This window comes from Carassius carassius, chromosome 25 (genome assembly GCF_963082965.1).
Source record: "Carassius carassius chromosome 25, fCarCar2.1, whole genome shotgun sequence".
NCBI classification, from domain to species: Eukaryota; Metazoa; Chordata; class Actinopteri; order Cypriniformes; family Cyprinidae; genus Carassius; species Carassius carassius.
The window spans coordinates 27833572-27849207 of record NC_081779.1 but is presented as its reverse complement, the minus strand read 5'-3'; the positions used below and the strand labels follow the sequence as shown (position 1 = coordinate 27849207).

At 40.3% G+C, this 15636-nt stretch overlaps 1 protein-coding gene across 1 annotated transcript; it reads right to left on the bottom strand.

Annotated features, from left to right (window-relative positions):
* Positions 1–5914: 5914 nt before the first annotated feature.
* On the bottom strand, positions 5915–15382 carry gmeb1 (glucocorticoid modulatory element binding protein 1). Its single transcript, XM_059510068.1, has 10 exons — positions 15234–15382; positions 13403–13576; positions 13272–13327; positions 12242–12363; positions 12060–12163; positions 10201–10349; positions 9266–9397; positions 8963–9100; positions 8745–8867; positions 5915–7763 (listed from the first exon to the last, which is right to left on the bottom strand). Exons 2-10 carry the CDS (start codon positions 13531–13533, stop codon positions 6949–6951), a joined length of 1770 nt encoding a protein of 589 aa, XP_059366051.1. The 5' UTR covers positions 13534–13576; positions 15234–15382; the 3' UTR covers positions 5915–6948.
* Positions 15383–15636: the final 254 nt, after the last annotated feature.

Here is a 15636-nt window from a genome sequence, read left to right as displayed (position 1 = left end):
TAGTAACCCCAATAAGTGACAAAATAATGCAAACATTTTCCTATTTACATGTTGTGATCTGTATAATCACAGCGTGTACAAATAACAAGGCTATATGAGACAGAGACCATTTTTAATCGTATAAATACTGGGAACTATATTCTCACTAGGCGTAGGAGCACAGCTAATGTTACTTGGGCGGAGTGGCAACTTGGGCGGAGTGATTAGCGCAATGAACGTATTCACTTGTTACAAAAACTGATCTGGCTTTATTAAAATGTGTGCGTAATCGCATTCAATATATAAAGTCTAATTAACTTGTTCAGATGAACAAAGCACAAGGTTTTCTTGCCTAATTAGCATTTTAATTGTTTGGTCAGATAGGTTGTATATTATATATTCACATTTATAAATCGGGGATTAAACGTGGAGTTCTGTATGCTAAATATCAAAACAAGCGTATGTGCACAGTAACTGTAACTGCGCTTTGCATTTTGCGAGATTGACATGCTAAATGGCTGACTAACCCGGTTTACTCTCATTCATTTCTTTCACGAACGACGTATCCGTTCATTCAACTCATTCACGAACGACATGTGTACCAGTTCAGTCATTTCATTCACGAACGACATGGGTATATATATCAGTTCAGTCATTTCATTCATGAATGATAAGATCTCTAGATCTTGTTCAGACTCATTTGAAACTCGTTCATTGAAGGGCGTATACGTTCACTACATTCAACAAATCACATGCTCTGTCACATCTCATACTTGAAGGCTATTGGCTCGAGGTTGAGTAAAGGCAGGCGAACACGGTGCGAATTCGGATGGTCGGAAGATCGTACGTCCACGCACACGGCACGAGTGAGTTTATCTGAAAATCGTACGGACGAGATGATATACGACACGATTTTACAACCAGAAGCAATCGCACAAAGTTGATAGACGCGTTCGACTTGAAGCACCCTGCACGCACAGAAGGATCACTGTATGACATTAAAGTACCGCGAGAGCAATAAGAGAGCACACATATCCAATGCATTCGAATCGCTCTCGCGGTACTCTGATGTCATACAGGTGATTATTCTGTGCAGCGCTGCTTCAAGTCGAACGCGCCTAATATAACTGCTCTCCCTCTCCCATAACTGCATATAAAATATTGATACGAGCCGTGACTGTTTCCTACACGTACAGGTTATTTTTCAGCAATCGGAAACCGAGACGTTTGGTCACCCTGTGGGTGTGTGTGTTCTTGTATATGGTTTATAAATATCTGAAATAGGTATTAAAATGTAAACATGGTTTGTGAGGACAATTCCTGTGCCCTCGTAAACCAAATGGCTTAAAAAAATACTATACGGTGTTTAATAGAAATTATAAACATGCATTTGCCGTGATGGATAGAGGTAGTGTATGAGGATATACAGTATAGAATACCGTTACGTCTATGGAGACTCCCTGTAAACTACATATGCGTGTGTGAGAGAGAGAGAGAACTAAAAAGGCATTGGAACACGTTGCTAGAAACATCATACAGCGCTCGCTGTTCCTGTTAGACTTCAGCGAGTTTATCCTCCTGGTCAATAAGTTCACATTCGCCATGGCGTTGCCGTCTTCGTCTTTCTTCTTCTGTGGTTTTCCTAGTTCGTGATTGGTCAACTTCAGATAAATCAACAAATCGGCTCGTTCAACCGCGCACACGTCACGAATTCAAACTGATAGCTCACTAACTTTTTAGACATGTTTAAAAATGATCGGGAGGTCGGGAAGTGCTCGTAAGCCACTCTGCTCGGCTCGTAATTCATCGCAAATGATACGAGCCGCGACCATACGAGCATATGCGATTTCCACACGATTGAAAAAAATCGCATGCGAACTCGTACGACAGCAAAAATCGCACCGCGTATGCCCGCCTTAATTCCTTGACAGTATGAAATGGTTGTTAACCATAGACAGTAAAGTTGTTAACCGGTTCACCAAGCTGCGCATGCGCTGCTTATAGCGCTGCGCTGCTGTGGAGGGAGGAACTTCAGTGAACGAGAAATATGAGTCAGTGGATTACGTGAACGAGAACGATTCGTTCATCTAAGAGATTCGTTCAAAAAGAACGATTCGTTCACGAACGACACATCACTACTGTCTTGTGCACTTTAATAACTGCCTGGTTTGTCTCAGCTACAAAATCGGATGTCAGAAGAATACAGGGGATGGTTCTGACTGCTGAAAGGATTATTAGTGCTCACATGCCCACCCTTCAAGAACTGTATATATCTAGAGTGAGCAAAAGGGGTCAGAAAATCACTCTGAAGCCCTCACATCCAAGACATCTCCTTTTTGAGATGAGCTACAGAGCACCGGGACACCAGGACTGCCAGGCACAATAAAAGTTTCTTCCTTCTGGCAATCTATCCCATGAACCATTAAATGTTCTCCCCTTCTGTTCAATAAAAATATGTGCAAAACCACTTTTGTTTATTTAATACTACCCTACATCTTATTCCATTATTTGTAAATTCTGTTCTTTTCCATCTATATACCATAACTATATATGAAGAGTTCAGATGCAAAAGCCTCTTTATGTGTTGTCTGAAATTATCTAAAATGAAAATTTTTCTCAAGCTCTTATATTCATGTTCAGTTATTTCACTTTTATGGCATAGAAAATTACATTTACACTGCCATTCAAGTAAAATTACTGAACCTAAAAAAATGCTTATTTTAGAAGAAAATTTCAGACAGGACTTAGAGGCTTTTTTATTTAGGCATCTAGATGTGAAGACGACTTGCTGAATTTCAAACCGAACATCAGAATGGGGAAGAAAGGGAATTTAAGAGACTTTGAACGTGGACTGGTTGTTGGTGCCCGACGTGCTGGTCTGAGTATTTCAAAAACTGCTGATCGGGATTTTCACACACAACCATCTGTAGGGTTTACAGAGAATGGTCTGAAAAAGAGAAAATATCCATAGCAACTGCGTGATGCTATCATGTCAAAAGAGACCAAACTCTCTGAGGAATGTTTCCAACACCTGAATGAATCTATGACACGAACAATTAAGGCAGTTCTGAAGACAAAAGGGGGTCCAACCCGGTACTAGCAAGGTGTACATAATAAAGTAGCCAGTGTGTGTGTGTGTGTGTATATATATATATATATATATATATATATATATATATATATATATATATATATATATATATATATATATCTGTGCAGATATACTTGGCAATAAAGATTTTTCTGATTGTGAATTGCTGCTAAAGAAATATTTAGTATTATCATCAATGTTGAGAAGCGTTTTTGCTGATTAATAGTGGAGGCAACTCACAAATCAGGCAACCAACTGGACCTTATTTGCACATGACTCTGCTCCACTGATCATGTACTGGTTACTCTACTGCACACGTCGGATCACTTCCTCCTCACTTTTAACCTCAACATGGTTCCTGACACAACACATACGTCTCCACATGTCATCTTTCAGCATAACCTATTCTCACTTTCACCCTCCCAGCTATCTGCTATGGTTTCATCTTCACTTCCTTCCCCTAAACTGCATCTTTGGATGCCAACAGTGCTACTGATACTTTCTGCTCCACTCTTACATCTTGTTTAGACACTGTCTGCCCCTTGTCTTCCAGGCAAGCTCGTACCATTCCTTCTGCCTCATGGCTGTCTGATGTTCTCCACGAACATCGTCCTAAGCTTAGAGCTGCTGAAAGGGTGTGGCGCAAATCCAAAAATACTACTGACCTTAATGTTTATCAGTCACTCCTCTCTTCTCTAATGTCTCCACTGCTAAAATGACATACTACCATAACAAAATTAACAATTCGTCTAACTCTCGCATGCTCTTTAAAAAAATGTCCTCGCTCCTTTGCCCTCATCCTCCACCTCCTGCAGCAACTCTTAATAGCTGACGACTTTTCCAGGTTTTTTGTTTTTAAATAAAATTTAAAACCCTCAGTACACTATTTTCCCCACCACAATCTGTAAAAGCACATCTCAGCAGCAAACATGCACAATCCTTCTTTTCACTCTTTGAGGCAGAAGTCTCAAAACTCATCCTTTCTTATCATCCTACTTGTCCGCTTAATACTATTCCATCTCATCTCCTTCAAGCCATTTCTCCTGCAGTTGTACCTGCACTAACTCACATCATTAACATATCCCTCCCCACAGGATCCTCCTGTGAACCCTATTGGCTTCTCAGGAAGCACACTCCAGTGGTTTGAGTCTTACCTATCAGATAGGTCCTTCAAGATATCTTGGAGAGGTGAAGAGCCCAAGTCGCAACATCTAACTACTGGGGTGCCTCAGGGCTCAGTTCTTGGACCACTTCTCTTCTCTCTCTACATAGCATAATTAGGTTATGTCATTCAGAAACGTGACTTTTCATACCACTGCTATGCTGATGACACTCAGCTCTGCATCTCATTCCATCCTGATGATCCAACGATAGCTGCTCGCATATCAGCTTGTCTAACAGACATTTCTTTTCTGGATGAAGGACCATCACCTTCAACTCAACCTTGCCAAGACAGAACTGCTTGTGGTTCCAGCAAACCCATCGTTTCATCATAATTTCACCATCCAGTTAGGCACATCAACCATAACTCCTTCAAAAACAGCCAGAAACCTTGGAGTTATGATTGATGATCAGCTGACTTTCGCAGACCACATTACTAAAACTGTCCGGTCCTGCAGATTTGCTTTATTCAACATTAGGAAGATTGGAACATGCTGCCAACTCCTTGTTCAAGCTCTTGTTCTGTCCAGGCTGGACTATTGCAATGCTCTCTTGGCAGGTCTTCCAGCCAGTTCTATCAAACCTTTACAATTAATCCAGAACGTGACAGCAAAAAAGAATGCACATCACACTGCTGTTTATCAATTTCCACTGGCTACAAATAGCTGCTCTCATAAAATTCAAGACATTAATGTTTGCCTACAAAACCACCACTGGCTCTGCACCCCTGTACCTAAATTCATTACTTCAGACTTATGTGCCCTCTAGAAGCTTGTGAATGTCACTTTATTGTGCCATCCCAAAGAAGCACAGTCACTTTCACAGACTTTTAAATTAAATGTTCCCTCGTGGTGGAATGACCTGCCCAACTCAATCCAAGCAAATTAGTCCTTAGCCATCTTCCAGAAATCGATGGAAAATCTTTATTTGACCCTCTAACTAAAATAAATAAATAAATAAAAAAACTAGCTTCTCTAATATTTTTTGTATTCTATTTGTTTTCTTTTTATTATACAATTAACAAAAGAAAAATGCCTCGAACGCTAGCTTTCTTTATTCTGTTTTCATTTTATTGTATGATTTAAAATAAAAAAACGTTGTTACGTGTACTGCATTAAGCTTACTGAAACTTGTTATAGGACTTGCATTTTTGTTGATTTTGTTTGCTTCCATTGTCCTCATTTGTAAGTCGCTTTGAAAAAAAAGTGTCTGCTAAATGTCTAAATGTAATATTTTTGTGGAAAATTATATATTTCAGGATTGTTTGATGAATAGAAAGTTCAAAAGAACATTTATTTGAACAAATCTTTTGTAACAAAGTTTTTACTATCATTATTGATCTATAATAATAATAATAATAAAAGACTTTAATACTGACCTTAATATTTTAAATTGTAGTACAGACCCATGAAAAGAGTACTGGCTGTGAATGTATCATCCTCTTGACTTTTGATTCACATATATCAACACATTAAACATTAATAAGCCCCCCTTTCTCATCTCATTTCAGCTCATGTCATCTCATCAAAAACCATAAAAAATAACACTTAATTTCAACATTCACTCTCCTTATCTAATCCCATGCAAAGCATGCTGAGAACTAGAAAGATTCATTCAACACAAATCAATTAAATAAACTTCTGTCTTACAAATGTTCGGCTGAAAAAAAAGTGTAAGTATTGATGCATTAGCTCATTTTAATTCATTCAAACAAGCAGCAAAATAATGTTTTGCATGAACTGCAAGTGTGAACATTCTGCTAAACATCTCCATTTGTGGTCCACAGCAGGTCTGTGAGTTTAGAATGACATGAGGGTGAGTAAATCATTACAGAAATATAAATTTAGCACAAAGAATTTCTTTAAACGCAATAAATTAACTTGTTTCGCAAAATTAACAACAGTGTATTTCTGCAATTACCTTTTAAAACATAACTCTGAAACTGTAACAGACTTTGAAATGCACAATCCCGCAATCTATCACCGCTTACAATATACCTCACGGGGAAAGGAAGATGCATTTTATTATCAGTGAAGGACATACAGGATCCATTCACAAACATTCGCAACACATCTTTCATTACGTGTGCTAATGGCATGATTCTCAACTCTGATCCTGAGGACCCAGAGCACTATGATTTTGCCTCTGTCATTTGCACACAATTCAGACTATAATATCTTTAGCAGAGCTGCATGAAGTGAAGTGCTGCGGGACCCCAGGACCAGAGTTAAAAACCACTGTGCTAAAATATCACCAACATTAGTGCCATTTATACCCTGATGTCAGAAAGTACACAGAGACTATTGGAGTGTCTTAAATTTCACTTTAACTGTTAATCTTCACCTTCAGATCGGAGATTCACAGACTGGATATCTGGCCATGGCTACAACGTGACATTTTGGCACCAAAAACAAAAAGAAACTGAAAAATAAGTGCCCTGTCTTACTTTCCACACTCAAAAAACTAAAGCAAATACTGAATGTGTTCCAGCTAAACATCAAATTGTTGCTTTTCGCATGTAAAAAAAAAAAAGGAATACTGAGCAAATACAAATACATGACGTGTCAGGCTTGAAGAGCTGAGCTTGGCTGTGCAGGAAGTGAGTGATGAATAAAAAACCAAGACCGCTGGAAAGGCAAACACATTCACTCCACATGGGGTGACACAATACCGGTCCCTGTCTGAATTGGTCAGTCTCTGAGGGCAGTTTGTGTGATTCATTTGACTTTGCCGGCGTCCTGTGTCTCTTCCTCCACCACTACAACAGGCAAACTGTGGAACTGATCATTAGCATCCAGCTGTATCTCCCCAGTCTCCTCCGTTTCGCCTTGCACCACCTCCTCGCCTTCTTCCATCACAGTCGCGCCGCCCTCCACTTCCTCGCCCTCGAGCTGCAGCTCCATGACGCTCACGCTGTGGTCGGCGGTGGCTGGGTCAATCTCGATCAGGGTGGTGTTGTCCTGGTTCTCATGCTCCTGAACGACACGGACAACGCCCTCTTGCATCACTACGGTGCCTGCGACCACCTGACCGTCCTGGGCTACACCAGCACCAGCCACCTTCTGCGTCAACTGGATGAGCTCGCCGTGGCTCATGACTGTCCCGAGCTGGCCCTGGTCCTGCAGGGCTGTGGCACCCAGCAGCGTGAGCCCAGATGTGGGATGGAGGGCGATGGCTTCGGTTTTTCCATCCAAACCTGCGGCAAATCTGGTGAAGAACTGCGAGCCGGCGGGGAGAGCGTGTAGGGTGACCGTATTGGATGGCTGACTGAGGCCGGCCACCGTGAATGACTGGCCGATGGAGGAAAGGGTGATCGGGGAGAGCACGGTGAACTGCTGGGGCTGGAGGGTGAAAGGCTGGGCTATTGATGTGCTGAGCACGGTGGTGGAGGCGGGCCGCTGGAGGCGCGGGCGTTTGGGAGCACGTTTGGCTGGAGGAGTGGAGGGGAGGACCAGACTACTGAGGGCCTGTGATTGAGACAACCAGCTGAGCGACTGCTGCTGCTTCTGCTCCTCCACCTGCTGCTCCAGTGCTACACAAACACAAGAGATGGCGTTGTCTCAGAGAATTAATGAGTGCATTACCAATTCACACTATTAACTAACTAATTGCTTCAATAAACTCTTAATTTGATGATTTGTAATAGTAAGGTAGTTGTTCAGTTTAGGTATGGGGCGATTAATGGATTTTGAATATGGTCATGCAGTAATATGTGCTTTGTAAACACTGTCTTTTCATTCCAACTGTGACATATCTGAGTGAAACGATTTCTCTAATGAGAAAAAAAAGAGGTAGGCAGGACTTGATTTTGGCTGTCAGATCATTGAATTATTCACTAATTGCTGTGATGTAATGTGAGTGTCAGGTTTCTGGAAGGAGGGATAATGTTCAGCCCTTGAGCCGGTGCAAACGTCTTCAGAGAAGCAGCACAGGCTCATTGGTATAACATGCCTCTACCTACATTTTTGCAAAACTAAAAAAAAAAAAAAAAAATATTTCCGTGCATATAATTCACTCCAGTTTCTCGCTGAAATAAATACTAGTGGCAGTAAAACACCAACAACGTTTAATCCTTATCTCACGAATTATGATCAAAGGGACAAATTATTGGTTAAGATACACCTATTTTCTGCACTGATTCAAGGAAGCAGCCATACATCGGTGAAGTGTTTTACTTTCTTTTTTTATATATTAATTTATTCTATCTTCTATCTTAGTCATCTTATTATTACTCTATAGTAGAATCGTTCACAAAATGATTTCAATTGTGTAATATGTTTGAGAAGCACTCTTAGAAAACCTTTGAACTTGAACGATGGGAATCTGTGATATAATATAGGGTCAGAAAAGTGTATTACCATACAAACATGTAACTCTCGCGACATGACACTTATGTTTGTGTGCTGAGAAGTCAAAGCACATTCAGACTACTCCAGCAAATGAACTGAATTAATAGACTGAGTTGTGTCCAAAAGTTGTAGTCTGAACACATCCCTACTGTCTCTCGACTCACTCGTCAGTGCTCGGAGGACCTGCGTCTGCTCCGGGTCCGTCATTTGCCGCCGAACGTTCACAATCTGTTTGATAGAGTCCAGCAGGTCAAAGACTTGAGCCAGGTTACTCAGAACCGCAATCTCTGCAGGACAGACCACATGACCGCATCTCACCAACAGTAATTCAGCTATACAGGAAGGTAGAATGGGACAAAGCTGGCACAGATGACGTACTGACCTGCGTCCTGTAGTGAGCTCTGATCGGTGCGCAGCTGAACTCCTCTCAGCAGACTCAGCAGCTCGGAGCGGATATTAGACACCACCTCCCCCATCAGCCCCACCTCAGTGATACCCCTCCAGAAACTCAGCGTCTCATCTGGGGTCACACACAGTACAGCTTATGACCTCTGTGGACGCCATCCTCATGAACGATGTCAGTATCACCTTTATTTATATAGTTCTTTATTAAATCGATTAAAATCGATTGTGCTGTAAAAGTGGAGAGAACAGTCCTGAGTGACGAGACTTTCTGAAGGTTTACCTGAGATCTCAGCGGAGTCTCTTTTCTCTGGGCTTTCTACCGGGGCTGTGCTCCACTCCACCGTACCAATCACGTCTTCTTTCTTCTCCTCTATTGTGGCCGTCTGACCTCCGTTACCCACAGAAACATGCCCTGCAGGACACACACACACACACACACACACACACACACATACACACACACACACATATCACATATGCATGAGATAATGCATACTATAATCTCAAACATACATTCTGTGAACACTGTTTTGCAGTTTTGTCTTTCAGTTCGCCTTTATGTCTATTAAATTACAGTTTTTGCAATATCTGCTTATTGAATTGATGGGTCTGGAGTAAAAATAATGAATGCAAAATGCTGAAGTCCAAATTATCTATATTACATTTATTTCTACAATCTAAGTACCTAAATTATATTGAGTTTAAATTTAATCTTCTTTAAAGTAAGAAAGTATAAGTGTGTGCCAAAGCATAGTATGTTGAAAAGTGTATTTCTGAAGTGTGGTTCCCTGCTCATGCTAACGGCTAATACTGGCCACAACAAACTGCGTTTTGAAGGAGGATTCGGTTCAGAACTACAAACATGAATATAAAGTAAAAAAAAAAAGTATGGCGGATGTGTGTGTGAGTGTGTGTACGTGTGAGTTTGTGTATGTGTGTGTCTTTGTGTGTGTGTGTGTCTTTGTGTCTGTGTGTGTGTGTGTGTGTGTGTGTGTCTGTGTGTGTGTGTGTGTGTGTGTGTGTCTGTGTGTGTCTGTGTGTGTGTCTGTGTCTGTGTGTGTGTGTGTCTGTGTGTGTGTGTCTGTGTGTGTGTGTGTGTGTGTGTCTGTGTGTGTGTGTGTGTGTGTGTGTCTGTGTCTGTGTGTGTGTGTCTGTGTGTGTGTGTGTGTGTGTGTGTGTGTGTGTGTGTGTGTGTCTGTGTGTGTGTGTTCTGACCCTGAGCTGTGGTGGCTGTGCTGAGTCCACTGCCGTCCGGTGGGAAGCGTGTGTTGTTGATCAGCAGGTCAAACTTGGTGCTGCGGCAGGTGTTTGTGCAGAGAGTGCTGTGCTGATAGAAATCCAGCTGACCCGAGTCCATCATCTTCCTTCAGGACACACACACAGAGCTCTTAGAGGCTACGATTAATACTCAGAAAATCAGAGAATGTGCAGGAGCTGGAGGATTATTCTGAAGAAAACAGGCAGTTGAACTGCTCAGGACAAACAACCATCACAAAACATAAAAACAGTCATGGATCATTCAGGTAACAAACTGATACATTTTTTAAAAATTAAGTTATTTTATCTTGTGGAGTGTATGTAAAAATCTGTTATGAGAAATAGCTTAATCAGGACAGTGGGGGGGGAAATGAAATTTTAAAATTCAAGATTAAAATTAAAATTCAAAGAAATCACTTTGATAAACTAAAATACTTTTCGGATGTAACACCCATTTAAAATGTAACTATATATGTGTAATGTATTTTGTATTGTAAATGCATAACCAAGTTCCAAGTATTTTGTTATTCCCCAAAACTGCGCACTAGTGACAGCTTTTGTATCTTTTTGTACAGAAAACTGATGATAAGAGTAACGTGTAATAAAATTTGCAAACTCTTGAGCCGTTTTAGTCTGTGTGTAGCACCTACTGCTCTGCAGATCTTTCTGAACAATCACGGTTTTAAGATGTGCCACATAACCATTGCTCTGCCAAAGTTCAGGTTCACGTGAGGAGGACTTGCACATATTCACGTTGAAAGCTGCTCGGTTTGAAAGGGATTCATACAGCGCTATGTTACTGACAATCAACCTTTCAATACAGCTTTGCACAGAGATTGCTGTTGAAAGATGAGGCTGTATATTGGAGCTTGTAATATAGTGCAGAAAAGTTACTAATTTTACATGCATAAGTGCCTTTTTCATAGGAATGGTCATGAAAAACTAAATTATGATCAGTGTTGGGGGTAACACATTACAAATAATGTGAGTTATGTAATCAGATTACTTTTTTTCAAGTAACTACTAGTAAAGTTAGTTTTCCAGCTCCTTTGTGTCCCATGTATTGACTGTCAGCTCTCATGTCCCCACGCTGAGAGAAATCAAAGCGTTGTGTGCGCTGTGTGAACATGATGTTACTGTAGATCTAGACCAAATGTGAACATCCAGATCTCACTTACACAAAAACAGATTCAGTTTTCATCTAAATAAATAAAAACAGTCAAATGCAAACTCAGAATATGAGGCAAACCTGCTATAAATAAATATGTTAAATAACACACATATCCTTAATCTATTTAATCCCATGTCTTTGACCTTCAGTGAATCAATTCATCCATACTAATAAGCAAAACTAATAAGTCATATTCTTCATGCAGTCCTATGGAAGCCAGTTTCCGTCACTAAATAAAAAAGGTAATTGCGACATTTTATCTCACAATGGTGTGATATAAACTAGCAATCCTGACCTTTTTTCTCTGAATTGTGGGTTTATATCTAGTAATACTGACTTTATAACTCGCAATTCTCAGAAAAAAAGACAATCAGAATTGCGAGATTCATTTTATATCTTGCAATTCTGACTTTCTTTTTTTTCTCAGAATAAAAGTGAGAATTGTGAGATAAAAAGTCGCAATTACCTTCAGTAATGGAAACGGCTTCCATACCATCCAGAATGGCAGCACAGCTGTTACGCAACATATTACTTTTCCATAAAAAGCAACAAAGTAATGCATTTTGAGTTTACGAGTGCCTATGAAGAACAAAATGTATATAACATTATAAACGGATCTCTACTATAAAGTAAAGGCTGAGTTTACCTGAGCATAACGCCACCCATCCGGATCGCTCGCTTCCAGTCCTTCAAGGTGGCTTTCCCAGACATGTGCACAAACTGCTTTGGACTAATCAACTGATCCTCATACTGCAGAGAAACAGAGGAAGCCAGATTAAACACATAACCAGCGGTTATCTGCAGCGTTAGGCTCTACACAACACCAACCTTCACACATTTGACGTTTATTCCCGGGCAGACAAACTTCTTCAACAGAAGGATGGCTTTACTCTCGCCGCATGTAATGGCATAACCAAGCTCCAAATCCTCTCCTTCAGCAGACGCCTCGTCTGAACATAAACACACGCCAACAAGAGTTTACTGAGGCAAAGATTGCAGAAGGTCTATTTAGTGAAAGAAAGTGAAGCGTAATCCGCTGCTTGAAGAGAGCTGATAAATTAAAGCAGACAGCATTTACAGCTAAGACGTGTTCGTAGGAAACTAGAGCATGATTACAGCTATTTATGAGGATATGAATACACATGAGCTGTGCACAGAGCTGGGTAGATTACTTACAGATTGTAGTCCATTACTGAATACAGATTACATGATGAAAACTGTAATTAATTAGTAATATAATCTAGCTCACTCGTTTTAGGTAATGTATTCTTACTACTTTTTATTAAACTTGTTTTGAACTAACCATTAAATGTACCATATTAATAATATTTAAAAAAAGCAAAGGGAAAGAAGATATATTCAAATTTTCAATATCATAAAATGCATCCAGGGTTTCCCAAACTGGGCTTAATGTAAGAACTGCAGCGAGTTTGTGAGTTGATAAAAAAAAGCGAATAGTTAATTAAATCATAGAAATGTACACATTTATTTGTTTAGCTGGAAGTCGATGTGACATCACAGAACTGTAAGCATGTGCATGTGTAATAAATATTTACTAATAGATTTAGAGGTGCTTTTTTCCTTCAAATTCAAAAGAGTAACACAATATTTGTGAATATAGTCAAAGCTGACACACAGTAGGTAATTCTGAAAAATTTACTCCCAGTGTGTGACTAAAATATAATCATGTAATCCATTAAAAGTACCTGTAATCTGATTATGAGCATTTTGAAATGACAGGTACTTAATATTTGAAATCTGTTTGCATAATCCAAAATACGTTATCAGGTTTTTTCAAAACCTGCTGTCATAAAACAAAGAATAAAATCCCCACTAATAGGTTTTGGGACAGGGTTACCTTGTGTCTCCACTGCCACAACTGCAGCATCCGTCTCACTGCTTTCATCTCCAAGCCTGTCGAACACAAAGCATCCATCATCTGTAAGTCATGCGTGGGATGTGACAGATGTGCAGTATTGTTATATGTACCCAGCTGTGATGGGCTGCAGCTGCAGGATCATCTGAGTCTTGCTCCGGGTGTCAGGATCCACATCCTCTTCCTCGTTGCTCTTCACCTCCACCAGGTCCTCCACAGACACAGTGACTTCTGTCTCTGCCATGGCCCTCGCGCGCGCTCCTTCAACACTGAGGAGAACCACAGTCCTGGGGAAGGTTTCAGATTTACACTACCAGTCAAAGCTCTGGAATAATCACTACTCTAAATATTCATAAAAGAAGAATTTCAGATAACTGCTTATTTCAGTTGAGTATGCGTTCAAATGTAATTTATTTATGTGATCGAAGCTGAATGTTCAGCATCATTTCTCCAGTCTTCAGTGTTACGTGATCCTTCAGACATCAATATAATATGCTGATCAGTTATTAATAATGGATTTTATTATCATCATGTTGAAAACTGTTTTTGCTGCTATATATTTTTTTTTGTGGAAACCTTATCTTTTTCATGATTGGCAGCCTCTGGTGATACAGATTGTGTCTCTGAAATCCCCTGATAGTGATCCATGGCTCAGTTCATCACTGTCTGGAAGAGTCACTTTAAATTTTATTTAATTTTTTTTTATTTTTTCACAATTTCATTTTAATTTAATTGAAGTATCTCAGAGAGGGTGGAGACAGAAACACACAGCAGACAAGCTAGTGTCTGAACACTCAATATTCAAACTGGCAAAATAAGCATTACATTATATTACACCAAAACAAAGCCAGCTAACCAAACCTGAACCAGTGGCCCATTTGTGAATCATGGCCGGTTAATGAATTTAAACAGTGTTTTCGAGTTACATGATCAAGTATTTCACTACTGAAAGAATAATAATAAAAAAAACGCTGTAAAACACATTAATTAAAATAAAGTTTCAATTAAATTTATATATATATATATATATAGCACTTGTAGATATGCACAATAATAATACAAATAAAAACGAAAATATATTTTCAAATGTTTATATTTATTTGTGTATTTGTCCGTTTATCGAGTGATTGCTCATCTAATAAAGACTAACGTGACTAAACGTGTGTCCTCGCGCCATATCTGACACTATGGTAATACCATGCTAAACTCTGAATTGCGTTGGAGTAAATATAAAATATAACGTTAACTATAAATATATAACAGTTAACTTTACATGAATCAGAAACCATCAGCACTGCCATTTACATTCACCATTAACACCAGTGATTTGTATCAGCCACCACAAGTCGACAAACAAAATCATTGACCAAACTAAAGCATTAATACGGTGTTGGAAAGAGATTTGATGTCCATCTGTGACGCTCTCTCTGGGGTTAACTCTTGTGTTTTGGCGGAAACTAAGTTGGTTGCCATGGTGAATGTTTCTAAGCGACTGCGCTTTTTGTAAGTGGCGGTTTCTTCGGTGGCTAATTCGGTTAGCATATTAGCCCTCCATTGCGCCATTTCATTCTCAGTCGTCCGCTGGCCGTGATGCTAACGCGCTATGCTAACGCACACCATTTGTTAGTTTGTTTGGGGGCGAATGTGTGTTTACTAACAAACAGCAGATTCACAAACACGTCGAGCGCGGCTAATTCACGCAGCGTTCGCTGACCGTAATGACGCGCTGGCGTCGCGCCGCGTTGCTCTGTTCTCATGACGTCTCCCGTGCGGCGGGACGCACACACACAAACGACGAGACGCTCCTCCGCCATTCGACGGGACTTCCTTGCGTTGCCGCCCGAGCCGCGAGCACTTCTAGCCAACGTGCTGTCGAAGATCCGCGCGGCGCGGTTGTGTTTATCCGTTACGTTTGAGAGCGTGAAGTGCGCCGGACGGCCTTACCGTTTAGATCGCGCTCGGTGTCATCCTTTCATAGCGAGAGGCTTTGCGTGAACATGCGCAGTTAGTTGAGCTACACTTCCTGCTCAAGCTCGTCCCTGTTCAGCCGAGAGCGCGAGAGAACAACACACACACACACGACTGTCCTGCTGAAATACACCAGACCTGGACATATCAATAAGTGAAAAGTCATGCTGCAGTTTAAAAGATTCATGTTTTATTTTATTAAGTCCGCTCTACCGGAATTCACAAATTATGTATGTATGTATGTGTATATGTATATATATATATATATATACATACACATACATGTAACAGAGGGGCAAAGAAAAAGGCATGAATTGGGTAAAAGGGGAAAAATGAGGAGTGGCAGGCCGTGTGTAATGATACAAAATAACGGCTCATC

Excerpts from the sequence above, each read along its gene's own strand:
- gmeb1 (XM_059510068.1), bottom strand. The coding sequence starts at position 13,533 with ATGGCAGAGACAGAAGTCACTGTGTCTGTGGAGGACCTGGTGGAGGTG. Across the intron at positions 12,164-12,241 it reads TAAACGTCAAATGTGTGAAG|TATGAGGATCAGTTGATTAG; the intron begins GTTGGTGTTGTG and ends GTTTCTCTGCAG. Across the intron at positions 9,101-9,265 it reads AGACTCCGCTGAGATCTCAG|ATGAGACGCTGAGTTTCTGG; the intron begins GTAAACCTTCAG and ends GTGTGACCCCAG.